We start from the raw sequence: 26544 nt of genomic DNA, 5'->3' as shown, positions 1-26544 counted from the left end.
CTCTTTTCCATACGCTGATGTTTCTGTACTCAGTTCACCTGAGTTCTCATATAGCTATTTAGTTGCACAGAGCATTCAGTTCTTGTTTAATTCTCCTGTTAAGCCTGTGATGTTGTTTGTTTTTTAAAAAAAAAAAAAAAAAAAAAAAAAGTCTGCTGCCTGAGATAATGGTATGAGGTTCTGTAGGTCATCCACCAGGTCAGTGCTGAAGAGAGTCTCTACTGAACAATTACATCACCAGAGGTGCTATTCAGTTCAGTGACTAGTAATGGAATTGTATAGAATCCACTGTTACTTAGAATCTACATGGACCACCTCTTACCATTTAAGATTTTTTTCATGAATGCAATTCTAAGAAGCTAAACAGATACTCTCTAAATTGAGAGAGCTAAATGATTTCCCTGTTACAAAAGAATTAGGAATTTCTTTGTGCCATAAATTAGTTGGTTGATTATCCTCGTTCACGTAAGCTAACTCACTTCTTTACTTTTACATTATTGCAGTACAAAAATGCAGGTAATTTGATGAAATGTTCTGTTTCCTGAATTTTTGTTTCAGATGCTGCTCATTTGATGTGGTTTGAAAGGCTGTATGTCTGGCTTCAGTGCTTTGAGAAATATGTCTTATATCCAGCTATAATATTGAATGCCCTCACCATTGATGCTTTCTCCATTAGTAAATACAAGAAGCTTGGTACACAGTAAGTTGATTATAACTCATTCATGTGATTAGTAGACTACTCAGACATAGACTGAAGACTGAGAAATGAAATTTGTTTCTCGAAGAAGTCTGCATGCTTATCACAGTTTGCATGTGCCATTATTAGTTTCCATATACAACAATCATTGGTTCTGCTGAAAGAAAAAAAACAAAGCTGCCTTAGAGTACTCAAAGACATGACCCCAGTGAGAGACAGAGAAATTAAAAGATTAAAGAGCTATATATAGATATATATGGAATGTCTGAATGTCAATTAAAAGCAAGACACACTATACGAGGCAGCAGGTGTTTGATGAGTATAAGCACAGTGGGGTAACTGGAATTAATCAGATGAAAATGAGAAATCTAGGCTGGATATCAGGAAACATTTCCGAACTGAGGATTTTTAGGACTACAGCATAGGCTCCCAAAGGAATTATCATCAGTTTTCCCACTCAGGTCAGGCTAAACCGTATAAAATATTTAATATAGAATGGCAGGTAGTCCTGCATTAAGAGAGGCTTCAGAAATATAGGTATGTAAGAGGTTTTTTTTCTTTTTTTTTTTTCCCCCTGAAGTCTGTCTCTGATATTAAGCAGAATTGGCAGTGCTGATCCGTGGACTCACAGTATGATCCTTGCAGACAGCCTTTTATGGGAAATATTTTGGTTGGTGACTTACCTACTGCAGATATTCAGCAGGCTTAGTTTCTGCAGTATCCCCAGTGAGCAGAGTTTCTGCAGTCTTTTTATCAGAATGACGCAGATAACAAAAACAAAGAAACAGTGTTCAGGAAGGAAGGTTCCAGTAACAGGAAAAACTGTGGAGGGGAGGAGGAGTTCTTAAAGTATTGATAAGATTTTAGATTTTAAATTTTACATCAAATTTTTATTAAAAAAAAGAAAGCATGTTTTATTTATTCTTCTCCCTCAGAGAATAACACAGCTTTAGGAACAGTAGACATTTTAATTTATATATGTATGTATACATATATGTATAAAAATATATTTATAATATATAAATATTTAAATCCCTTGCTTTTGGGGGCTAAAACTAGGACTGTGGCATTAGTCAGATTTTTCTGTGTATACCTCCCTAACAACTACTTTTTCAGAGAGATTCTCAGTGGTCACTTGGAGATGGCCTATACAGTTCCCTGTTGACCTTTTACTCCCAGACCTTGGGAGATGTGAAGGCAGAGGCATTCAGGAGTTTAGGTGTATTGCATGGGGTAAGACTGAGTTCATGCTCACTTCTGTATTTGCTTCTGTGAGACTGGGAGAACTAAACACTAATCAAAATGCCATTTGTTAGTAGTTAGCAGACATGGCTGAATACATGTACAGAGCAAACACGTAGGGTTAAGAAGGTACTGTTTTTTATGTAGTCATTCCTCAAAGCTGGATTACGCTTTAAAGTATTGCCTCCCTTGAGCATTCAAAAGTAGTGACTCAGTCTCTCAAAAATCTTGAGATTAAAGAAAGTAATTACATTTCTCTGTCTCTGACCGTTTAGCCTGTAGGAGAATAACACAACAGTCCTTTCCTTCCCCATCCTCTGTGTGTTTGTGTGATTGCTTTGGATTTAAAACTACCTTTAAGCATGCCAGTAAAAATACAGTTCCTGACTGCTGTTTCAAAGAAGTTCCTCTCAGGTATGCTCAAACTGCAGTCAAAGATAAGGTATGACGTAGAGAGGGTAGACTATATCTATTATAAAAAAAGAGGAGAATCAACTTTTTACTCGGGTAGATAGCGATAGGATAAGGGGGAATGGTTTTAAGCTCAAAAAAGGAGGGTTTAGATTGGATATCGGGGGAAGTTCTTCACAGAGAGAGAGCGGTGAGGTGCTGAAACAGGCTGTTCAGGGAGGCTTTGGATGCACCATCCCTGGAGCTGTTAAAAACCAGGTTGAATGGAGCCCTGGGCAACCTGGTCTAGTACCAGATCTGGAGATTGGTGGCCCTGCCTGTGGCAGGGGGCTGGAATTTGATTATCCTTGGGTTCCCTTCCAACCCAAGTCATTCTGTGATCTTTTATACTGGCAGTGGTGGAACTGTAGCTCTTTTCAAACCATGGAATGAGTGCTGCTGTGGCAAGACTGCTGCTGGCCTTAGTGGTACAGATTGGTTTTTGCGATGTTTACCCAGGTTACAGTTGTATCAGTGGATTGCAAGGAAGATGAACTTGTTTTCTTTATGTTTGTGTTTTTAAAATCCATGAGATGCATGTCTTTCCTGACCCTTATTGGCTTTTTTCTTATCTGCTGTCCCTGTTAATAGGAGCATAGAGGTAGGAAATAATGGAAGCTGCCACATAGTCTTCTGTCTGCCTTCTGTCTTCACTGATCTTCATGTATTTTCCCCTTTTACTTGTAACCAAGACTAGAACGTTTTCTGTATCCCCTTTTTCTATGGCACTTCTCTTTAATACACATTCCCTAAGACTCACATGTACGTGCCATACACAAGACATCTGTCCTCAGATCCTACCTCCTCCTTGAGTCTGTAAGTCCCTGAGGGGGTTGTCGTTGATTCTCTTTGGTTCTTCGTATACCACATCACTAATAGAGAGAAAATACAGTATAAATCATTATATATATGTATATATACATATATGTTAGTATACAAATAGTTGTTTCCAGTTGTTGGAACACTCCTTAGTAATTTCCCACCCGAGGATCAGACTGCATCATACCATAGAGAAGGGAGGGCTCTCTGTCTGTGTGATACATTTTACATGATTTGATTTGGGAGTTTTTCTCGACTGGAAATTGTTTCTTAAAAAATTTTCATCTTGTTTTGTGATTAGAAGGACTGAAGCAGTTTGCTTCTTGGAGAGGCAGTACAGCTGCCTTCACAGCCAGGAATTACTTCAACTTTGGAGGCCCTGATGTGCTGGTTATTAGTGGGACTCATGCTGACAAGCTGAAATGCCTTTGCATATTACCTGCCAGAGCGCCTTCAGAAATAAGCCCTTATTTCTCATTCTTTCTCTTGCTTTCTCTCTACTGAGAGGTAAGGCCCCAGGAAGAGTGTCTTGTGTGGCAGTATCTCTAAAGAAGAGGGATAATGAGCAAATTTATTTCTGCTTACCCCTTGAGAACATTGTTTTATAAAATGTTTCTTTTTTTTTTTTTTGTTAAATTTTCTGAATGTTAACAGACCTGATAAGGAAAAAGTCTTCCTTTTGCTCCATCATCTGAGAATTTTCCATGTGAAAATTCCTCCATGTTGTAAGAATGTTCTTCTTCTGAAGGAATACGAGATCCAGCTGGTTTGTATGTGACATGCTAGGATGGCTTGTAGTGGCTCCAAAATCTATTTAGTTTAGATTAACCCTTCAGGAATTTTGTGAAAATTGAAAGCAACAGCTTTGACAAGGTGAGAAATGAGGTCAGCTTGGCATTTCATTCAAACAGTGACTTCCTGGTGATTCCTTAGAATGTCCTGCCCACAAATATCCTTGTGTGTATGTTAAAGAAAATACACAATGAAAAATTAATTCCACATAAGATCAGACTTGAGAGTCAGGTTGGAAGTCTTCCTAGAATGATGAAACCTGTTTGGAACTTTCTAATATGTCAAGTGTCAGTCATGGCAGCAGGTATTCTCCTGAATCACAGCAGGATGGAGAACCTTCTGTGCGTTTTGCAAATACCTGGCCTAGTTTATTGAGGCACTCAGTATTCATTAAAGTCCTCTTCTATTTTTACCTGCATCAAAAACACAACATATCTCTCAAAAAGTGTGTTTAATTTACATAAGAGAGATCACCTGTCTTTCAATTCACCGAGAGTTACTTGTACATGTCTGTCAGATTTTGGTTCTCTTTTCAGGAATAGATTCCATACAGTTCTTAGGCATCAACATGCAAAACTGCAATCCAAATGTGCTAGTTCAAATGCCAGGAAGCCCTAGGGATATCTAGTATTGCTAAATACTCCTCAGTTTGACTCGAATGGTTCATTAGGAGGCTCAAGATGTACTTCTGAATGTGCACAGAGCTGTCTGAATAAATCCTTTTTCTCTTAACTTGCCCTGACTAGGAACAAAATACCCAAAGGTTTTGGGCTGAGAGGCTTTGCCCGGACTGTGATTAGGATTGAGTTCACAAAATATGGCTTCAGTGTATGTGCTTTTAATGACCTTGATGAAGAAAGAGGGGTTGCCCACCTCATTTAGCAAGAGTCTCAGAGGTTCAGATGTTAAGCACTCACCAGGAACATGGCGGCTTGTTTTGCTCTTGTTTACTCCTGCTTTGGTGGCAAGGAAATTCTTATAATAGTGATGAGTCGTGAGTTCTGACTCTTAATTCTTATTCTGTTCCTGTATGCTTCAAAAGTGGCTTGTACCATGCCAGGGTGGAGTGGTGGTGTGGAGCCTAGTACTGTGGACCATTTCAGTAGAGTGCCTGCCAACAGAAGTTGTGGAGTCTTATTCTATCTTTCTGTATAAAAATAAAAACAAAATGAAACAAACAAACAAACAAAAAACACCCAACCAAACAATAACAATCCACATCTGCAGTCCTGAGAGTGATTGGGTTAAGAAAGGGCAGTGCTTTCAGACCCACCTCCACCCTGAGGATTTCCTACAGCTGTTGTCTGGTTATCCCCTTGCACTTGTGAAGGAGCCAAAGTGCTTTGCCTTCAGCTTTGATTCTACCCATCTAAAACTAATCTGTCTGAGACCTTTTCAGTAACTAAATTCCCAAGTGGGCTGTAATTATCAAGATATCAGAGTTACAGTCAAAGCAAGACCATCTTTCTAATTCTGTGAAGTCTCTTAAAAACAGAACTAAAAGATGTGAATAACTTCAGGTCTTAAAGTTCAGATAACATTCAGAGACTTGGTGTGGTTTTCTAAATTTAAGCAGTGCTAACACATTGCCTCTCTTCATCATATAGTTTTTTTGGGGTGTTAAAAGAGGCGTGTTACCTTCTTGGAGAGGCAGTACCAAGCACTTTAATTTTTGGATATAAACTTCTTGGTTTTCTAAATGGCCACTTACTGTTTAGAGTCTTCAACTTAAGTTCTCTGCCTGATGTAATGAGGAGAGTAAAATGCAGATTGCATCAATTTTGCAGTGCATAGATGCAATGCATAATTTGTTTTCATCCAAAGAAGGAGTTAGTATGTAGGATAGATGACCAGCTCAGTAGCAATGTTAAGAACTGCAAACATTTCTGTGGGTATGAAAATTAGTATTTTGACATAGTGTGTAGTAGGAGAATACTTCTAAACTGTCACAGAGTTGAATGTCTATTAATAATAGTAAGAAAGTGAAGCAGGCTCAAGATGTTTTCTTAAATTGCAGTAATTAATGGAAGTGCAAAGATAAAACTTTGAGAATTATATATGTTATCTATATATGAGATATCCTTCTTAAATTCTTTTTTAATAGTTAATACAATTCTTTTGCTACAGATTTTTTTTCGTTAGAGATAACAAGTGTGTTATAATAAACTGTGACGTTTGAGATGATTAACATGATTATTAGAATAATATAGAATTAATATCAGAGATCAGTAAGATTTAGATATACATAACAATTTAAAGTGCATCTGATACAGGTGTTTGTATTTAAGATCTTCATAATGTAATGTTTTTATTATTTTGACCTAATTAGGTTTTTCTTTCTGCCTTTCTTACAGCTGTGATATTATCTTGATAACAGTTGCTGGGATGAAACTCCTCCGTTCTTCATTCTGCAATCCTATTAATCAGTTTGTTACTTTGAGCTTTACTGTAATCTTTTTCCAATTTGACTACAGAGACATTTCAGAAAATTTCCTGCTAGATTTCTTCATGATGTCCATTGTGTTTCACAAGGCAAGTTTTATAGCTATTGTCATTTCTCTAGAAAAATAGATTTCGTACCTTGATTTATGTGCTCAGTGTCGCTGTGTTGATCAATACATGGTGGGGTTTGTTAGAAATTATGCATTAAAGTAAGCCAAAAACAAGGTTCCAGTTCAATTTCTTATCTATTTTGGTGCAATGTTTTGCATTTGCTTTTTGTTTACATGTTGTGATAGAGTTCATAGTTATCATTTTCAACTTCAAAATTGTCATTGAGTTGAAAAGAGCCTCTTGGGTCATTAGTGCAGGGCTGTCCTCCAGATCAATCGCCTGGGTGTTTTTTTATCTATGCTTCCTTTGAATGCCTCTTGTGTTCAACTCAACAACTTCCTTTGGGAAATTATTCTGTTATCTAATCATCATCCGGATATTAAATGTTTTCCTAAAGTCAAACTTAACGTTTTTCTTTTCCTACTTTCTGTCTTATTCTTGCAATGCTGCCCTTAACCCTACCCTCAGAGCTCTTTTCTCTGTTAACTCCTGGCTTCTTTGGAGTGTGTTCTAGTTGCATTAACTTCCAAAACAAAAACAAAAGAGAAAACAAATCCTTTCTGCTCCAGTGAGATTGAATCCTGTACTGATCTACGTATTACCTAAGTAGGTTTATCTGATATATTGATAAAATCTAAGGGCTGAAAATTTGCCTAAAGCTTTTAGCAATTCTTTTGTATTTTGTTTTTGAATTTATCGATCCTTGATTGCCATAAAATATAATACAGTTTGTTCAGATGTAATTCTAGCAACATGTTTGCTTTTGTTGTCTTTTCTGTTGCTGGTGATTCTGTTTTGAGGGTTTCTTTTCCTAAAATGTTCCTGATGTATGAGCATGACCCAGCTGGCATCATTTCTTTTCTGAGAGATGAAAGACAGAGTAGCATATTGATGGTAGCACGTTCTGTGGGAGATACCTATCAACATGTAGAGGTATGTGATGAGCATGAGCTCATAGTATCGCCCATGTCTAGATGGAGTTTCATCCTTCTCAAGGGAAGGCCCAGCTTATTGGTGTTCTGTTGCTGATTTTCAGTCATCCAGGTCAAATGTGAAACAGAAATCGAATGCTTTTTTTTCAGACTTATTTCTGCGCTGCTGTAAAGAGAGGTAAGAGAGGGCTAATAGCAAGCTACTAGCAAGCTGATGAGGCACATTCACCTTTTTTTTTTTCTCTCCTATGAACACTTGATCTAGTGACTAACAGCAGCTTCACCTTCATGCCTCCAGCCCTCTGTCCTGGTCTGCCAGGGTGAGAAAGCAGGTGCTAGGTGTGAAGGAAAGAAGAAAAGAGCAAGAAGAGATGATTTAAAAGCATTTTTTAAGAAGTCCTGCTTTAAAGAGGTCCCCTCCCATCCTCCCCACTCCCACCCCCATGTGCCTATGATACTAATATGGGTCAGATTAACCTTTAAGCTTCTTACCTCTGGGGAAAGGTGAATAGTGAAAGAGATGCAGAGGTAGATTGTATTTGTGGCAGTTTAAGTACTTGTTGCCATATTCCAATTGGATAAGGGGTGCGTTTTTGTCTCTGGAGAAGAATGGTGGTGTACATCAGTTGACAGTCCTTGTCCAGATAGCAGCTTATTTAGTTCTAGAACTAATTATTCAAAAAGCTCTTTAAAGGATCAGAACATCAGCATCAGAATTGGACGTTCTAGAACTCATCACTTCTTTTGAACAAGTTGACCTTGTAACCATGTCACAAAATACTGATGTGGACTATTACATGTTTTTAGCAGAGAAAGAAGTAAAGGATTTTCAGTGTTTTTGGAGTTGCCTGGATAGTTTGATAGTTCACTGTACAAAGACTAGTAATAGCAGTAAGCATGACATAATGAAGGATGCATACCAAATTAAGTCAATCTGTGCTAGAATAACTATTGCTCTTTACTAGGTTGAAAGCTTGTAGTATGGATGTGTTTTGAAAATGTACATCTAGCATTGATCTGTCATCTTTCCATATCTCATTAAATCAAATTTTGCACATTATTAGTTCCATTTGAAAAACTGAAATTAAATGGTTGAATTACTTACATTACCAAAGTACATACACAGTTACACAGTGATCATTGAAGGCAATCTGAAAAATAGCATAGCTAATAATAGGAATTAAAGTCCTATTAATTTCAAATCACAAAGAACATAAATTTTCTTTACTGTAATTAAGGTCTGAGTTTTTATGAACTCCAGTATTGTGAATCTTTTTAGGATATAGTCACTTGAAGATAAAGATGTATGTATTCCGTACTATTGGCACTAAGCAAGCTGTGTGCACCACTATTTCTAAAAACTTACGAGTCTTCACAAATTCTGTCCTACTGTAGTTGAGTCCTTTTTATGTTTGCAAATATTTTTAAAAAGACAAAGACAAGAATCAGAATAATTTCTGTTATCACCTTTGACTTCAACCATGCAGAAATTACACACAATAGTGATGGGTATCTGCTTGTTCATTTATACTGTCAACTATGTACCATCTGAATTATGGAACATTGCAAGTGCTCTGCTTTAGTCATAGTAAAAGTAACTTTTACTATGGCTACACCACAAATAATTACTTGCATACTGTCAGACAGAGCAGTGCAGCAGTAAGCATTCATTTTCTTTTGTCAGTCACTGGGGAAGAAAGTGTCTAAATTCATCACAAGTGTGCTAGTAAGTTTTGAAGCAGACTATCTTGAATAAAATAGTAATGCTCTGCTAATGACTTTGGGCAGAATATTTTTGAATATCTTACCATGTGCTTCTTTCATCGTACTGTTGATTTAGTGTGCCTTAGTCAAATCAGAAGCTCCAAATGAACGTGTTGCTCTCTGAACAAGTTGAGGCATGGAAGTCAAAATCAGTGCTGAAAGATTATCTTTTTTTCCCAGACAACCATGCCACCCATTCTGGAGCAACACAGAGAACAAGAGAGTATTTTTGTTTCGCTTCTATTCCCGAGGCTTTTTTTTGGTCTGTTTTAACATACAATTATTATTGCCACACAATTAATGACACTTATTTTTGTAATAGCTGCTTACAATTTGAACAGTTGCAGATTATGAAATCTTAATGCTAAAGGCTTATTAAACATATGTCAAGCATGCTATGTTTTCTTTCAAATTGCCGTAGGAAGGGAGCAAGATAAATACTTAGAAAAGATTTCTGTATTTATTTTTTAAGAATGTGTACAGCTTTCAATTCAAGTAGAACAGGACTTCTCATTCTTTCTTATTTCAAGTCTTTCCATTTAGCCACCTCCAGGTGTGTCTTGTCAGCTACAGCCTAGGATTTTACTTTGCAAGACTCCCTTGTCTATGTTCTTTAAATCAGAGCAGAATGGCCTTTTGAAAATACAATTATTCATTCAAAATTTCTGGGTATAATGATCTTATATATACTATGCAGGAAGTTAAACTGGATATTCAAGGCAGTCTTATTTGTTTGCACAACTTCCTGTATACTTTTGATGTAAGCTAGTTGTTCTCTCTGGGCTTTTTAGGAGATGTAGTAGTGAATTCAACTTATACTGGTTGGGTTTTATGTTTGTTTGTTGCCTGTTTGCTCACAACTGGCAGCAAACAGCAGTGTGTTGGAGATTTCTGTACACCAAACTGTGGTGAATTGCTTCTTTTGCCAGCAGCTTCCATCTGTAGGGCACAACTGAGAAGAGATACCTGCTGAATCTGCACTTTGGAATATCTATCAAATTTGACAAATTTGTTTATTTCCCTTTTAGCTTCACAGGAAGCACTTCTACCTTGGAGGGTCACTAACCCTCTGATGTGTAGGAAAACACCTTCATTTTCAGTGTCATGTATGCTACTGGCAGACAGAGTAATGGTCTGTTAATTTGTGTGTGTATGAACTAATTAGCAATACTAAAATATGAAATCACCTCATGTTTTCTGATGATCCTATCCTCTGAGGGTTCTGAATTTGTCTTCATGCATAAGGCAAAATAATCAAAGAAGCAGAGCTTGTTAAGTTTGCGTTCATTAACGCTGAATTCATTTGCCTAAGTACACTTAACCCCTGCTGAGCTTGCTTAAGAATACAATTTCCCTAATATTTCTACTTCTTTCCCAGAATACATTTTCCAGTTAATAAGTAATCTAGTTTTTTTTCTCTTTGTACTTCATAAGAACTTTTTTTGTATGCTTATTTGTGCCTAGTATCTGATATTACAAATTTATGACTAATGAACTTAATGGCAAAGTAAGTCCAGCTAGTACAGCCAGCTTGTAGCAACCTGCCAGGCACGTGCTGATCAGGCTTAAATTTGCATGAGTTCAGTGTCTACAGCACAATCCTTTGGACAAGGAAGAAATTCTGCATGTCATCTTACTTTCATTCATTTTATGAGAAAATGCTATCAAATGCGTTGATCTTCTTGGTGCTTTATTGAAGTAATTAACCTATTGGATCTTTTATTGTCTTTGTGGCAGTGAACTCTTGGTTACTCTGCATGTTCCAGTGGATGTACATGGGTGCTACTTAAAGTCAAAAGCCTCACTCTTTTTCTGTGCCCTTCTGATTTTCCATCCTACTCAGTATTTGATGCTTCACTTCAAAGCTTCTGACGTTAAGTTATTAATTTATCTTCTAATCCATTTCTTGCCATTTATGCATAGTGAAATCCAGTGTCTTAATCAGCTGTACCTTCTTAGCTCACAGCTGTTTCTTCAACTTTTGATATCTGGTGTATAAACCGTGTTAAGGCACTTTCTGCTGAGTAAAGTACCCAAGGCTGCACCTGATATTTGACAGGATAATCCCAGCTGTGTTTTCTGTAGAATCCTTAAATCTCTTGAGCATTGTACAGTTCGTGTTTCATTCTAATATTGGTGAAATGGTATAATTGATTTTTCATTCAGCCTTCTGTCACTGACCTCTTTGTCAACCTTCACTCCTGCTGCTACTCCTAAAAGTCATTTTCTCTCTTTTCTTCATGTGTGTTTTTCCTTTAGGTTAGGACAAACGTACTCAGCTGCAGGAAGATGTTACCTGCTCCCTGGATCATTCTATCTCACCCTCTGATGAGGGCAATGCTCATGTGCATTTGTGCTGTTAGAGCTATGTGCTGTGTCTGTTGGTGTAGGCATTGAAAGAGAAGTCTTGACTGTGTGGTTCAGCGCACAACTTTGTGCATTTTTTAGCTGCTTTTAGTAAAGGAGATTTCTGGGAAGGTTCAGTCTTGGCCTCTGAAGGGGAAGACTTCACTGACAAGGCTGAATTTGGGCATTTCCCAGCTGATTTATTTCATGTGTCCAGCTCTCTGCAAATTAAACGGATTAGTTCTGATCTTCTCAGTTTTGCTCATCTCAGGAAACATGGGAGGTAATTTCTTATAGTACCAGAGTCTTCCTCTCTGAGCTCTTTTTGTTGTCTGAACTCTTGTTTTGTCAACTGTTGGTTGACAGTGTTGGAAGAAGCTGCCTCTGCCATAAGCATGTCCAGAACTGCTATGTTTTATCATCATTGTATTGTCATAATCCTCATCACCCTTATATGTGGTGGTTAACGTTTAACTTAAAATGTAAGATTTCAGAGGTTTGTTCCATTAATTGTTTAAAACATGCTGGTTTTGTACACCATCTATGTGGTGAGCGCTGTGTTTCATAAATATATTCCTAAAAGATTTGGATTGATTATATTTCGATCTTCCTATATATATTGCTTTACACGATGATCTTGAAATTTCACAGTATCAGGGCTTCAAATACCAGTAAGCAGAAGTGAATAAACACAGCATGGAAAGTATTGTGCTTTCACAGTACTGTTCAAATACACCATAAGAATGTTATGAGTTATTATGCAAGCATTGAAAGGCTTTAATATTTATAGTGGATCTTATTTTATAGGATTTAATAGGTAAAAAGAGTTTCAAATGGCATTAAATAAAACTAGAAAGTCAGTGATTTGCAAAGCAAAGCCACAAAGTACAATAAAAATATTTCACCCGAGCTGGATTTCATATCCATAAACACTTACTTAAAATACTTAAAATATAAACAGATACTTAAACATTTCACTCTTAATAATATTAACTTTTATATGCATAAATACAAATCAAGAAAAATAAATAGAAGTAGGTACTAGAATTTACTCCCAAGATCGAGAATAACAATTAACTGGAATTAGATTAACGTGAAAAAATAAGTATATCCCTTACTACCTGAAGAGCAGAATTCAAGGTTTAAATTCTTAGGAATCTAAACAGGAATATAAAGAAATAATTTTTCAAAGTGGAGGAGTATCGTTGCTTTCTGCATGTTTTAATCTATCATTTTTGTTTTGCACTTAAAGAATGTAGCTGTGCATATACGCCAGTTATTTTTGTTTAAAACCAATATGTGCATATACTCTTTTAAGGCACAGCAAAATTCAAGAAAATTTTCATGTTTATGCATTATTTAGTTCCAGTATTGCCAGAGAGTCTTCCCACACAGAGTCCTAACAGATGCTAGACAGACAGACTGCCAAAAGCTGAAAGCACTTCATAGTCTCCCTCTCACCTTCAGTATCTTCTGAATTCAGTATTTAATCTCTGTGCATTATTGAGACATAATAGATTAGGGAAGAGATCACATTTTAGAGGTGTTTCAGACTCCCCAGGTCTTTTTTTCATATTAATTTCAGGTCATTCTCCATTTGTGTATTACTTTATTTGGTTAAGTAAGAATAACCAGATTTGAACAATATATCCTGCCTTTGTTTTGCTATTGATACATAGAATATTAATATATGTACCAGCATTCTCTAGAGACATCAGAACATGCTGATGTTAAAAGGATGGTTAAGATGATAAAATGTGTGTCCACGTAAAACAAATATGAAGGAAAGATGCGTGTTCTGCATTTTACTTGGCAGCAATGGGAAAGTAGTGGTTTTAAATTCACTGAGTATACTAGTAATTTAAACTGATTATCAGAGACTTAAAACTATTTACTGTGCAAAACCGTCACGTGAGTAAAGGTATCTAGGAATGTGAAAACATTGTACCCTAATGTATAATTTTCCTGCTTTGTCAACTGTAGAAGACATTGAAGATCTAAGAAACTGTACTAAAAATTTTCATTGATAAGTCATTCTAAACTAGGATATGAAAGTTTCAAGAAAAAAAATTATTTTTTATGCATATTTAAGGAAGTTGTTACGAAGACAGGAAAAACTAAGCACACACTTTTTTTAAAACATTTTCATTCTAGATGGGAAAACTCCCCCTTTGTATGCAGCACTGTTTAAAAGTAAAATTCACATCCATCAAGAGCAATTAATTATCCTTATTCATGACAACACTTCACTGAGAATAAATTTTGTGTTTCACAGCATCACAGTAGAAGGCATCTTGTACAAGTTTGTCTTGTCCAATTCACCTACTTAAAGCAAATTCAGCTCAGGTTGCTCAGAGCTGTGTATGGATAAGTTTTGAATATCTTCACCAGTGGAGATACCGTAATCTTTCTTGACCTGTTCCAACATACAGCCACCTTCACACTGGAATGTCTTCATGTGTTCGGACAAGTTCTTGCACCTCACTTTGTACCTGCTGCCAGTTGGTCCTGTCACTGTGCATCTCTGAGAACAGTCTCCACTTTCTTTGTCCCCACCATCTGGCCTTCTATACACACTGTAAAACCCTTCACAAAGATCATTATTTTCTCAAGGCTAAGCAATCCCAGCTGTCTTAGCCTGTTTTCATGTGTCAGATTCTCCAATCCCTTACTCATCTTTATGACTCTTTGCTGGAATCAACCCAGTAGCTCCATGTTGTCTAGGGAGCCCAGAATTGATCACAGCTCTCCAGTGCTGAAAAGAAGGTGAAAGGATCACCTCCCTTGACCTGCTAATAACACTCATTCCTGGGTTGTTCATATGGCACTGTTTTTCAGCTGGCTGTCTCCAGTCTTTGCAAGTTCCTTGTTTTGAACTTCATGAGGTTCTTGTCAGTCTCTTGATATCCTTCTGCATGGTGGGGCCACCATCTGGGGTGTCAGACACTCCTGGTTTTGTATTACAGAATGATAGAATGGCTTAGTTTGGAGAGGACCTTAAAGATCCAACCCCCTGCCATGGACAAAGTTGCCACTCACTGGATCAGGCTGCCTAGGATCCTCTCCAACCTGGCCTTGACTGTCTTCAGAGATGGGGCATCCACAACCTCTCAGGTTCAGATCCTCACCACCCTGTAAGTAAAAAATTTCTCTTAACATCTAACCTAAATCTCTCCTCTTTTAGTTTAAAGCCATTCCCCCTTGTCCTATCGCAGTCAGACTGTAAAAACTTGGTCCCCTTTCTGCTTGTAAGCTCCCTTCGACTGCTGGAAGACCACAATAAAGTCTCCTCAGACCATCTGCAAACCTACTGCTCCATCATTTAGCTCATTAATTAAGATGTCAAGTGATATTGGCTCTGCTGTTGTCCTCTGGGATACTCCGACAACATGACTGGCCTCCAGCTGGACTTTGCTTCTGATCACAACAGTTTGTTTGGAAGTTTCTGAAGTTTTCAGTCCACCTCATTGTCTTTTTGTTTAGTCCTTACTTTATGAGTTTGCCTTTGAGGTTGTTAGGGAGAACAGTGTCAAAAATTGTACTGAAGTTAGGATAGACACCATCTGTTGCTTTTTGTTCATCTGCCAGGCTGGTACTTTCATTGTAGTAGGCTATCATATTGTTTGAGTATGGTTTCCCCTTTGTAAATACATGCTGAATGCACTCCGTTTTGTCCTTTGCATGTTTGGGAATGGTTTCCTGAAATATTTGCTCCATTGTGCTCCTAGGGGTTGAGCTCTCCTGCTATTCTTGAAGAAAAGAGTGCTCTTTGATTTCTTTTAGCCCTCAGAACCACCTCCCCTTGTTTTCTATAACTTTTTCTATAACTTTCTATAACAGGACACTGAAGAACTGTGGCCTCTCAGTGGCATCACCTGTTTCTCTCATTACTTGTGTATGTGTCCCATCAGATCCCATGGAACTGTTTTTTTTTTTTGTTTTTTTTTGTTTTTTTTTTTTTTCCAGTTGTTTTAAATACTTCCTAAATCAATTCATAGTTGCTCAGCATGTCTTCAGTTCTTCATACTTTCCCCCAGGTTTTGGAAGATAGCTTTTCCTGAAGTCTACCTAGTAAAGACCAAGGGAAAGAAAGCACTGAGTAACCTGTCCTTCACTGGGTCCTCTGCTTTCTCTCATCTTTCTTTTGCTGCTTATATACCTGTAGAAGTCTTTCCTGTTGCCCTTCTCTTTCCTTGCCAGATTCAACTCCAGATGGGTTTGGTTTTCCTAATCCTGTCTAATCCTAATTGGTTCTGACAGTTTAAATAATGTTGAATGTTTTCCTCTACACTGCTGTCTCGTGATTACTGAAGACTGAAACACAGATAGTTGTATTTGAAATGAGAGAATGTCCCTTTAACAATCAACTCCCTTGTGTTTATGCAGGTGAATTTTAGCACTTCAGTTTTTCCGTGAGTTAAGCAATAGTATTTTACAAATCCTTGGAGTTCCTGTGTCAGATACAGAACAAAGTATATGCTAAGTTGGATAACATTGATAAGGAACAGTATTTTTGCATGTGGTTCTAGCAAAAAATAAAAAGAAAAAAAAAAAAAAAAGAAAAAAAAAAGAAAAAAAAAAAGAAAATGTAAGCAAGACCTCTTCTTAAATCCCTGTGTTGGGGTTGCAAGATGAGATCACCTTAGTAAGTATATTTAGATATGTAAAATGATAATGACAAGTTTATCTTATGCTGTTTTGTAGAACACACCCTTGAAGAGATAATTTAAGAGTAATAGAGTTACTTGACAACTCTTCATGAAACAGGAGCTGGAAAATTACACATTTCCAGATCTTTAGGTGCAGTATTACAAGGCTCTCAAAAACCAGGCGAGGTTCAGTACAGTGTTCTTACATACGTATTCTTGCAAATGAAAACAAACTCCATTGCCTGTTTTGTAGAAACACTAGCTGAGACATAAGTGTTGAAAGAAACAGCAGCAAGATCAGGCAGTGCTGAATGTAGAGGTAGTGGGACTTGGTATAAGCAATGGGAAACTTGGGTTTCATGGCCTATTTTGCAAGAATCTGTAAAGACTGAAGAATGATGAAAGTGATGTAATGGAACAAAAAGCCAGAAGGGTCTCTTCCTGTATTTGATTTCCTAGCAAATGCAAACCTGAATTTTATTTGAGGTTTGAAAACCTTCAGATGAACCCTGAGCCTTGAGTGCAGCCAGGCTAATTTATGGCTTTGTGATTTCAATCTGTAGCAGGCAAAACTGTGCTGGCTGCAGCAGTTTTGAATTCTTTGAGGTTTCAATGGCGAGTCATTAGCTTTTTCAGCCCTTCTTTTAAATTTTAACAGATATAATTTTTCCCCTGGCTGTTCATTCAGATGTTTCATATGGATAAAAATTAAGATGAAGCAAGCTCCCAGCCTGTAAAACAGGGTTCGAATAAAAGAAGTCATTTCTAATTTCAGTGCAGTTTCACTTGTCTGCTTTACTTAATGTTGTAGTTTTCAAATAACATACAGAATTTCTGAGAAGAATAAATTTAACAAGATGTGAATTTCTCATAAACAAAGCAAAGATAACCAGGCTAAGCATTGAAGAAATCATACACCTTTTTTTTATTAGACCTTCACTGGTTTGAAATACTATGCCTATGCAAAGTTAATATAAACTGTATTTTGCATATTGTATCTAACTTAAGTTATGCCAAAGCATAACAGAATGTGTGAGTAGCACTTTCATCTCAAGTGAAAGGTTTATAGGTTAAATCTGAAGTATGCATGACACAGCAGCTGCTTCTGTGATCATTTGGTGGCACAAAGATGAAAACATTTTATTGTTATTAGTCATTTTGTACCACCCTCCCAATACACTTGCAAATATTTACAAGAGAATTCATAGAGAAGCTCAATGAAACATCTTGTAGGTGGATATAGGTGGTCAAGTGTTACACTGGGGCTGGAATCTTAGGGGCAGATGAAATTAGTTAGCTGGTGAAGGTGCATTCTCTTTGGTTGTCAATGCACTAGTGAATGGGGTGCGTGTGGAGGATCGTGTTCTGCCAGGCAGAAGAAGTTGTGGGGAAGCTTGAGTCCAAGCTAGTCAGATCTCCCTACCAATATGCAGGTGCAAGTATGGAGCTGCCAACTGGATGTGGGCCATAGAGGGTTTTTCTTCCAAGCAATGCTTTGGATTTGCTTGGAAGAGTGCTAGCTGGGCCAGACCACAACCTTGCTAGGAACCTTCCAAAGAATTTAAAGATACGTCTACATAATACCAGTGGCCTGGGAGCATTGCCTGGAAGCATTTAATCTACTGATTTTGATATATCCTTGGTGTCTTTCAGGATACTGACAATGTCTTGTTTTTCATTAACTCAGTTAATAGATATATTATAGGAAATTTAATGTATATTTTCTACATTAGCATGAGATACTGCATTCTGGTTCATTCTCAACTTGTGTTGTGTGTTGAGCTCTTATCTTCCTGACAGTGTCAGGAACCCACAGTGCAATCTGAGTCTGATGGCCCAGTGCAGACAAGACAAAAGATCTGTTCTGGTCTGATGCCAAGAGAGCTGGCAGAAAAGAATAACATATTCCAGGAAATAAGTACACATCATTCTTCAATCAGAAACTGCTTGTTGCAGCACCAGGCATATTTTACAGAAAGTAAAAACAAATTTGGTGTGTTTTCCAACTTGTTCTGTGCAACAATAAAAATTCATGCTCATGCAACATGTTTAAGGTAGGATGATCTTGAAAACGCAACTGTAATTCATGGTTAACGCCAAGCATATGCTCACACAGAGATGGCATCTTCCATAACTTCAACAAATAAAAATGTTGTGCTTGTGAGAAATATGCCTTGTTTCCATGTGCAGAGCCACGTGCTACACTTTCTGCTTCTTTTTTTCAATATCTATTTTATCCTGTTGTCTCTTCTCCTGTAATTCTCAAATGTCTAGTTGCTAGTGTGTTATAAACAGCAAAAATCAGAACCTTTTTTCCTACTTGCTAATTAGAATCATCAAATGGCTTGGGTTGGAAGGAAATTTAAAGCTTATGCAGTATCATGGTGGGCTGCTGCCCACCAGCTCATACTGCCCAGGGCCCTATCCAACCTGGCCTTGAGCACTTCCAGGGTTGGGGAATCCACAGCTTCTCCGAGCAACCTATTCCAGTGCTTCACCACCCTCTGAGTGAAAAATGTCCTCCTAAAATCTGATCTAATTATCCCCTTTTTTAGTCTGTTTTATCCCCTTGTTTTGTCACTATTAGACTGCATAAAAGTCTATCCTCAACCTGTTCATTAGCTCCTCTTAAGTACCTGGACGTTTCTGCAGAAAGGTAGTCTGCCAGTGACCTCATTGTGATGCTTAAGAATGTACATAATTGTAATGTGAGTTTCGAAAGAAAAATATACTTTTGTCCCTCACTGATGTTGCACCTTAATGCCAATGAAAGGTAACAATACAATATGAGCTACCTCACCTTCATCCCAGTAGACAGTTCTGAAAGTGACACGTCTTTTAGATATTAATACTTAAAACTACCTCAGTGCCTAAAATGTGTTTGTTTGTTTGTTTTCCAGCTGTGGGACCTGCTGCAAAAGTTGCAGTTCATCATGACATACATCGCTCCCTGGCAGATTGCCTGGGGGTCATCGTTCCATGTGTTTGCTCAGCTCTTTGCAATACCTCATATCCTTTATATTTTTCTTTATTCTTGAATTCCTTTTCATGTATATAATTTATTTACAGTGTTTGAACAAGGTGTGAAGTTTCCAGGTAACCTGTATTTTTAAATGTGCAAATGTTTACAGTAAATCCACGGAAATCTGGCTTTCGCTGTTTCTTGACTATGTAGGATCTGAAATGGGGAAACTGAATTCCAACGCAAGCTGCTTTATTTAGGCCTTTCCACTTCTCATCCAGTCTCATATCTGTAGCCCTCAGCACTGAGTTCTGATGCATTTGGAAAGAAGCAGTTTGGCTGACATAGTACCTCCAGGTTTTATGTATACAGGAGCTAGTTTTGTGAAGTGCTGAGTGTATTGCTGACTGAGCTCTAAGATACTACTTACTTTCTCAGTTGCTTCTAATTACTATCTCACATACAAATTCATGTCAGTGAGCCAGTTTCTGTTGCAATTGACCTGATTTTTTTTCATGTTTCAAAAGCAAGTGTATTTTAACATTTCTAAGTACACTTTTCATTGTGGAGCTGAAAAGCATTTGTCTTTGTGACGTTTCCACTCTGTTTTATAAATATATTCATCAACACTAAGACAGTCCTTCAGAAACTTTCTCAGTGCCCATTCCAGGGCTATGAACGTTTTGTTTTTTTTAATGAATACGGAGAGTTAAAACACAGAGTCTAACGACCTCCAAATGCCTGCAGGGATTAAAAATATAGAGGACTTTTTAAACAAAATTGTTTCACTTTGAAGTTTAATTCTGTTAGGAACTTGATTTAATACAGGAAAAAGATAATGAAGTAAAACACTTTAGCTTATCAAATTTAACTTTATTGGCATGCCAAGTATTTTCGGAGACTAAGTTTTCATTTCTTCCTTCCCTTCCAATTGAATCTGTGAAAAAGAGTTGGGTGAAGTGTTTTTAGTTCAGATCTGCTGAAGAGTTAACTATGTACTGTTTATTAGGTACATACATTTAAATCTTTGACCTTTCATCCTGTAGAAAATGGTTCTTTCCCTAGAGTGATTTTTTTCCCCCCTCTTGAGTGATTTTTCCCCTCTGCTATTAGCTGTGATATACTTAATCATATGCTACACTGATTAACTGTGCATGTGTTTGTAGATGGGAAACATAAATTGGAGTCTTTGACAGATGGATGTGAAGACAGAATAACTCCCAAAAGGAAAGCTTTAAATTGGCTATTTACAAACAAAAAACATTGTTAAAAATTGTTAGTTATCAGAAATTTTTGAATGATTTGTAGCAAGTTACAATGGAATTTCACAACAAAAAAGTTATTTTCATCTCTGTTATAGGTATGAATTGAAGGAAAAAATATGAAGTTATTTAGCAAAACATCTGAGTATTAAGATTATATTTCAGTGCATTTCTGTTTGATCACATATATTTTTGCACAGTGATAACTTCAGTCTTGATAAAAGTACCAAATAAGCTTTGCAAAATGGAAAGCAGTGAACTATCAGGATTCAGTTTGTTTACATGCTTATTACCAAAGTGATCTAAATTAGCTTTCTATTATTTATACTAATAATGTCCTTGTAAATGTGCATCTATCTTTCAAGACAATGTGGCAATAAAGGTACTGGTTCAATGCCCGAGTTACTATTCCCACAACAACAACTGCTCTGCCTTTTTTGCACAGTATTTTTATTTGTTGTTACCATAACCCTGCAGACAGCACTAATGAATACATATTGCATGTATGGCACTAAATCTGCCTTTTCTTTGCAGAGTTAAATATTTGCGGCTCTTAATTGCCCAGATCACTTCCACAAACAAGACACCAAAATTTAAATTTAAAAGCTCCTAGGTGAGTTTTTGCTGTAGAACTCAATGACTGAGAAGTTCCAACTACCTCAGTGAATTTCATTCAGGTGTGCAGGGAATGAAGGGAAACGAACCTGGAGCTTTGCCTGGAGGGCATTGTAGAGTCTTCACCATTAGTGTTCTTAGAGAATTCAGACAAACATCTGTCAAGAGACCCAGAGGTTTAGCTGTGGCTGCTGGATGATCTCAGTGACTCCATAAAGTTCCTCATAATTCTGCAGTTCTGAGCTGAGACTTCAGAAGCAGAAATTGACTTCAGGCTGGAGGACAGATCTGCTACTTCATTTCCCAGTGTTTAAATGGGTGAAATGAGATTGTGCTCATTTCTTTTACATTGCCAGCACATTGAGAAAGTTAGTCTAGTTTGTAGTCTAAGCAGGTTTTTACCTAAAAAATGAACAGTGAGATTTTGAAAGACAGGATTTGTAGTTTAGATTATTCTGCTTTTAAGTGCTTCTGCCTTCAGTGTATCAGGATGACAACTCTAGCAGCAGAAAAGAATGCCCTTTGAAAATCGATTCTTCCACCTCTAAGAAGTGCTCTCATGCCTGGAAGTGACCAAATGTCTTAGCTCAGAGTAACTGCAATTAAAAATGTGTGTTCGGGCATTAGAGGATTTGGACTGGGTTTACTGCATAGTTTTGTATTGAAGGAAGGGGATGGAAGATTTTTAAAACATAAACCTTTCATTTACTTGTTTTGGAGCTGATCTGAATTCAGACAGACTTTTAAATAATATTTAATCCTCAAATAGAATGTTTTATTTCACTCTGAACAGCTTTTGGTTAATTCTTCTCAAAATTTGATTTTAGCCACTTTGAAAAGAAAATCCATTATTCACAAATAAAGAAATTCTGCTTCTACAGTGTACAATGTAACAAAGATGGCACACAGGCAAACTCACTTGAGATGCAGAGCAAGAAAGAATGGCTGTAGATTTTTGACAGTTTTATATATATATATATATATATATATATATATATATATATGCACCAGATACATCAAATGTGTATATATATCTGTATATTACTGCACACATCCGCTCTAGGTAAGTATTTCTGGTGCTGTTACTTGTTTTCATGACACGTTTACATATGTGAAACACTTTATTAAAGTCACTCTTCACAAGTCAAATGAGAAATAGCTTTTGACTTGTATGTAGTAGAGCATTATGTCTTTCAGCAAAAATAAAACTGTTGCTACTGCTTATGTCTTTAACGCAAACAGTTCACAGGGGAATCCTAAATGTCTTAACTCATGAAAGTGGCAATTTTTAAATCAATGATGACATTAGAACTCTCTGTAGGAAAATGGATTTACTGTCCTTATCTGTTCTCCTTGTTCTTTTTTGTCTCTTCAGCTCTCATGCCTCCTTCCCTTATTCAACACTTGTAAATACTTGTTCATCTTTTGCAGTCAATGCTGCTTATGACTACAGTGTAATGTGACAGTTTAACTTTTGGTGTACTTGCTTCCTGCTCTGTGCACTGTCACTTTTTGAACTCTAGACTCTAAGGGCAGCTCATTTTGCAAGTTCACTAATGCATAAAGACACCATTCACAACCACTTTCTTTTAATATGTTTGAGGGATTTGAGAGAGATCTTTTGGCAAATATTTGTTTGTAGATTTTTGCAAATTGCTTTGAAAGCATGGCTGGTTAGCCTTTTAATGGAAATAATGTATTGCAAATGATGCTACATTTGTGAAGATGTTTACTGTACAGACTTAGACTGCGGAGGACACATTATTAGAACTAAAAGGCTGTGGTGGTTGAGCAATTTGACTTGAATTTTGGAATGAGATGCACTTGATTGCTGTACTTGACAGTTGTCCCTTTGTCTGTGGCTTCTATATTTAGTACGTTCCTTCCAATGGAAGTCGAAGCCCTTTGTTAAGGAAGGACAACTTGTCATTTACACCACCTTGGGTACTTTTTTCCTGAGATTCTATGGTCGTGATTTAAGTTAAAGAAGAATTCATGCTGAAGAGTTTGCCTGTGTTTTGTTTTGAAATCATATTTCTTTTAATATGTATCTTTTGCTGTGTCCTTATCCATTGCCTAAGTTGCTTTCCAGCAATCTAGAATAAGAATTTAAAGTAAGCCATGGATTTATGTATTCATTATAGTGTTTCTGTGGTATTTTCTATTCCTCTGTCCTCATCCTCTCATTTTGTACATATTTCAAAAAGCATTAAATGCAGAACATTTTTTTAACTTTTAAATCAGCATGAAATTTTAAATTGTCGATAAAAACTAACCTGAAAGTGTGCTTTAAAGCCAGCAAGTTGGATTGTATAGGTGTAGTACTAGCTAATTTCCAAATAAGTAGGAACTCACAAAATGAAGTGTCAGCCTCGCTAGTAGGATGATTCCAATGCAGAGAACTAAGAATTTCCATAAAAATAATTATTTTTTGGCTCTGCGTGTTAAAACCCTTTCTGTCAGACTCTCAAGAATCTCTTTGTGTTATAGAAGATATGTTCGGTAGATAGAAAAAGGTGCTGCTGTAGCTACAATCAGGATCTGTCCTTGGGCAGAGGTTAGACCAAGTCACCCTGCTAATACTGTACTCTGTTCAAACTTGTCACCTCCATTACAACTGTGCAACATTGAAAAGACATGGATTACATGCTGGTAATTGGCAATTTGGCACTGCCTGACTTCCTTTCTTCTCCCTCTATCTCTTTGGTAAGATAAGCAATAAAAAGGCAAAAAAGGTTTTAAGAATTTGCCTCAAAAATGGGTTGAAAGTATGACTAAATAATGTGTGTTACCTTAACTTGCACTTTTCAGACTCTGCCATGCTTTTTTTCCAAACTCTGGCCACTTCAGTCTTTTCTACTCCACTGAGTCCATTCCTTGGTAGTGTCATCTTTATTGCATCATACGCAAGACCGATCAAGTTCTGGGAGAAAAATTACAAGTAAGACTATTCAAAAGTTATTTTTAAAGGTTTTGCTCTCATTCATTTTATTTCTGGAAGTATTTTTCTTTCCAAAGATATTCCATAAACTGTTGTAGGCCATGAGGAGTTAATCTTCTGAATCTTGATTCTGATGTTTTACTATTTCTTTCTGATGTTTTACTCATATTCATTCCATTGCTTCTAACAATGTATATAAACAATTATCAGTATGCTACAGATAAGCTGTCACATTGCATTTGTTTTACAGGCATACAATAACAAAGCTGTGGGAAAAAAAAATGGTAAAACTCCCAGTTGTCAGCCTTTTTTGTCTTACTAGCTAGTGTTAGCAACTAAATCTGTTAAGCCTTTGGCACTACAAGTCAGGCTGCATTAATGTATTTTATACTGGCCTGATTAAATGTTACCACTGGGATGTGGCAGGTAACTCTTATAGAGAAGTGATGATGAGTGTGCATTGTAATTACTTGCTACATCTGATCTTAGAGTTTGACATAGGAATTTGTTGTCAGACTTTAGCTGTCATTCATGCAGTTTCATGAGGACATAGACTTAGAATATTGAACAGATTGAATAAAGAGCTGCTCCTTTTACCCTGTGGGATTTCAGAGTGCTTGGTAATGGGGATTGAAGGGTTTCCAACAAGAGTAGCAGATAAAAGAGAATGGTCTTATTCAACTAGAGGTAGTTTTCAGAAGGAATGTTTACCAACATGTAACTGGGCTCTGAGTAAATGTGGCAGCTGCAGAGCACTGGTGGGAAGCACAAAGTGAAAATTGTACTGGCCAAAGTAGGATTTGGTCAAAACAATGAGAAGTGTTGTGCATTTATCACACATCTTGTATTCGATACCGTGAGCACCTTGACAGAATTCAGAACTGGAAATGGCAGCGATAGCTTCCTCCATCTTTTTAGGGGGAAGGATCTGACGAGTTTCTGAAGAGTTTTATTTTTTTGTTTGAATTTGACTTGTGTTAGTAAGCAAATATGTACTCCTCTATAAAGAAACTCAGAGATGAAGCCAAGTTAAATAAAGCTTCTGAGTATGATGAGATTTGTGGAAAGCTTTTGGAGCAAGCTGAGCTTTGTGTGCTTCACAAAATTGTTTGTCACACATCCTTTTCTGGGTCAACAAGTTCATCTTACTGATGGTAGTCTTGGAAAGTCAGTAAGCTACTGCTAATCCCACAGACAGCTTTACATTTTGGACAGAAATTTTGAATAGTAGGAAGTGGAGAATTGAATATTTTCTGCATTTCAACCAGAGCATTTTGAAGGCACGTGGCTGCTTTTTTTCTGTGCAGGTTAGAGAATTGGATTCATTAACTGTAGGCATATCACTTCCATGTAGTTAGATTAGTGTGATATCTTTAGGTTAATGTAGAAGGAAATAGATAGGAACATTTTAATTTGCTTTGAGTTGGTCTAAAGCTTTGGGGACAAGATGCACAGAAGATATCCAAAGGAATTCCAGAAGATGGTGGTTAATGCTTAAATTAGAGAGTCTTGTTTTCATCAGTACTGACAATAAGTGACTCCTTCCAGAGGAAGTAAAGAAGCTGATGCTAATCATTTTTGAAAATAAAACCCCATGTCAAAAAAATTTAACATTTTTAATGCTTTAAACTGCTGCTGCTTGTCTTTTCAAAATAAGCAGTAATTACAGCTTTGTCTTCAATGTGAATGCTCAAATTAGAGCTGTGAAAGGTTTGTGCTTTGTTGCTTGTTAGAAATTATGGTACATCTTTTGGTCTTATCACTTAAAACACAAAACCACAACCTTTTCCTCAAAAAAAAAGTTCAGAAATAGTAAGAGGCCTTGTAGAACACTCAGATAATCATAAAAATGAAATAAATGTTTGCCTGAACCTGTGGCATTCCACAGCATGCATCTCCTAAATTGATGTTTATTTTGTCCCTGGCAGTTCTGACTCTTCTTTGCCTTGCTTGCACTTCAGTATTTCACTGCTCATGTGAAGAACTGAGCAGAGTGAGTGACAGCTGGACTGAAAAATTCCAGGGTCATTAAAGGGACACAATGATAAGACAGAAAAATTCAGGGGAAGGAAATAATATTGTACTTCAAGTAGGGAAATTTCCTTCGAAATGTTTGAAATAATTGAATAAAGTGAGACTGGCATTGTCTTATTGCCTTAAATCTTTACCCTTCAGTATCTAAAAAATCAAAAGCGTGGCTTGACTACTTTCTGTCAGAGCTGTAGAGTTAAATAGGCTCAGGAATTTGAACTGTAAGGGAAGGTTGTTCTGTCTCCTCCACTGACCTCTCTTTGGGCAGCAGTGTCTTGGAGCAGGACACACACACTGAGTTTTCAGGTGCTACAAGGCCAAACAATGCACAGAGGCAAGTTATTTCTTTTTGGAGTGCACTGACAGTTACTTTTGCTAAATTTTGCTCGCAGTGTTCATGGATAGTTACAGGTTCAGTACAGTGGAGTCTGGGGTAGATGAAGCAACCTTGACTTTTTTTCTTCTCTTTCTTTCTTTCTTTCTTTCTTT

General features: G+C 37.0%; 1 protein-coding gene across 3 annotated transcripts in view; it reads left to right on the top strand.

The window, feature by feature from the left end:
• The window catches only part of PCNX2 (pecanex 2), a 150673-nt gene that overhangs the window by 75565 nt on the left and 48564 nt on the right, over positions 1-26544 (top strand). For all 3 annotated transcript variants that reach the window (XM_042808635.1, XM_042808627.1, XM_042808618.1), the window contains 4 exons: positions 559-700; positions 6355-6532; positions 19145-19253; positions 23895-24024. In XM_042808635.1, the coding sequence (XP_042664569.1) occupies positions 559-700; positions 6355-6532; positions 19145-19253; positions 23895-24024 (559 nt within the window). The remainder of the gene's footprint in view (positions 1-558; positions 701-6354; positions 6533-19144; positions 19254-23894; positions 24025-26544) is intronic.

Source organism: Centrocercus urophasianus, unplaced genomic scaffold, assembly GCF_019232065.1.
Source record: "Centrocercus urophasianus isolate 14NV4802_14NV808 unplaced genomic scaffold, USGS_Curo_1.0 seq_10, whole genome shotgun sequence".
Classification (NCBI taxonomy): Eukaryota; Metazoa; Chordata; class Aves; order Galliformes; family Phasianidae; genus Centrocercus; species Centrocercus urophasianus.
This window is presented reverse-complemented; position numbering and strand designations above follow the sequence as displayed.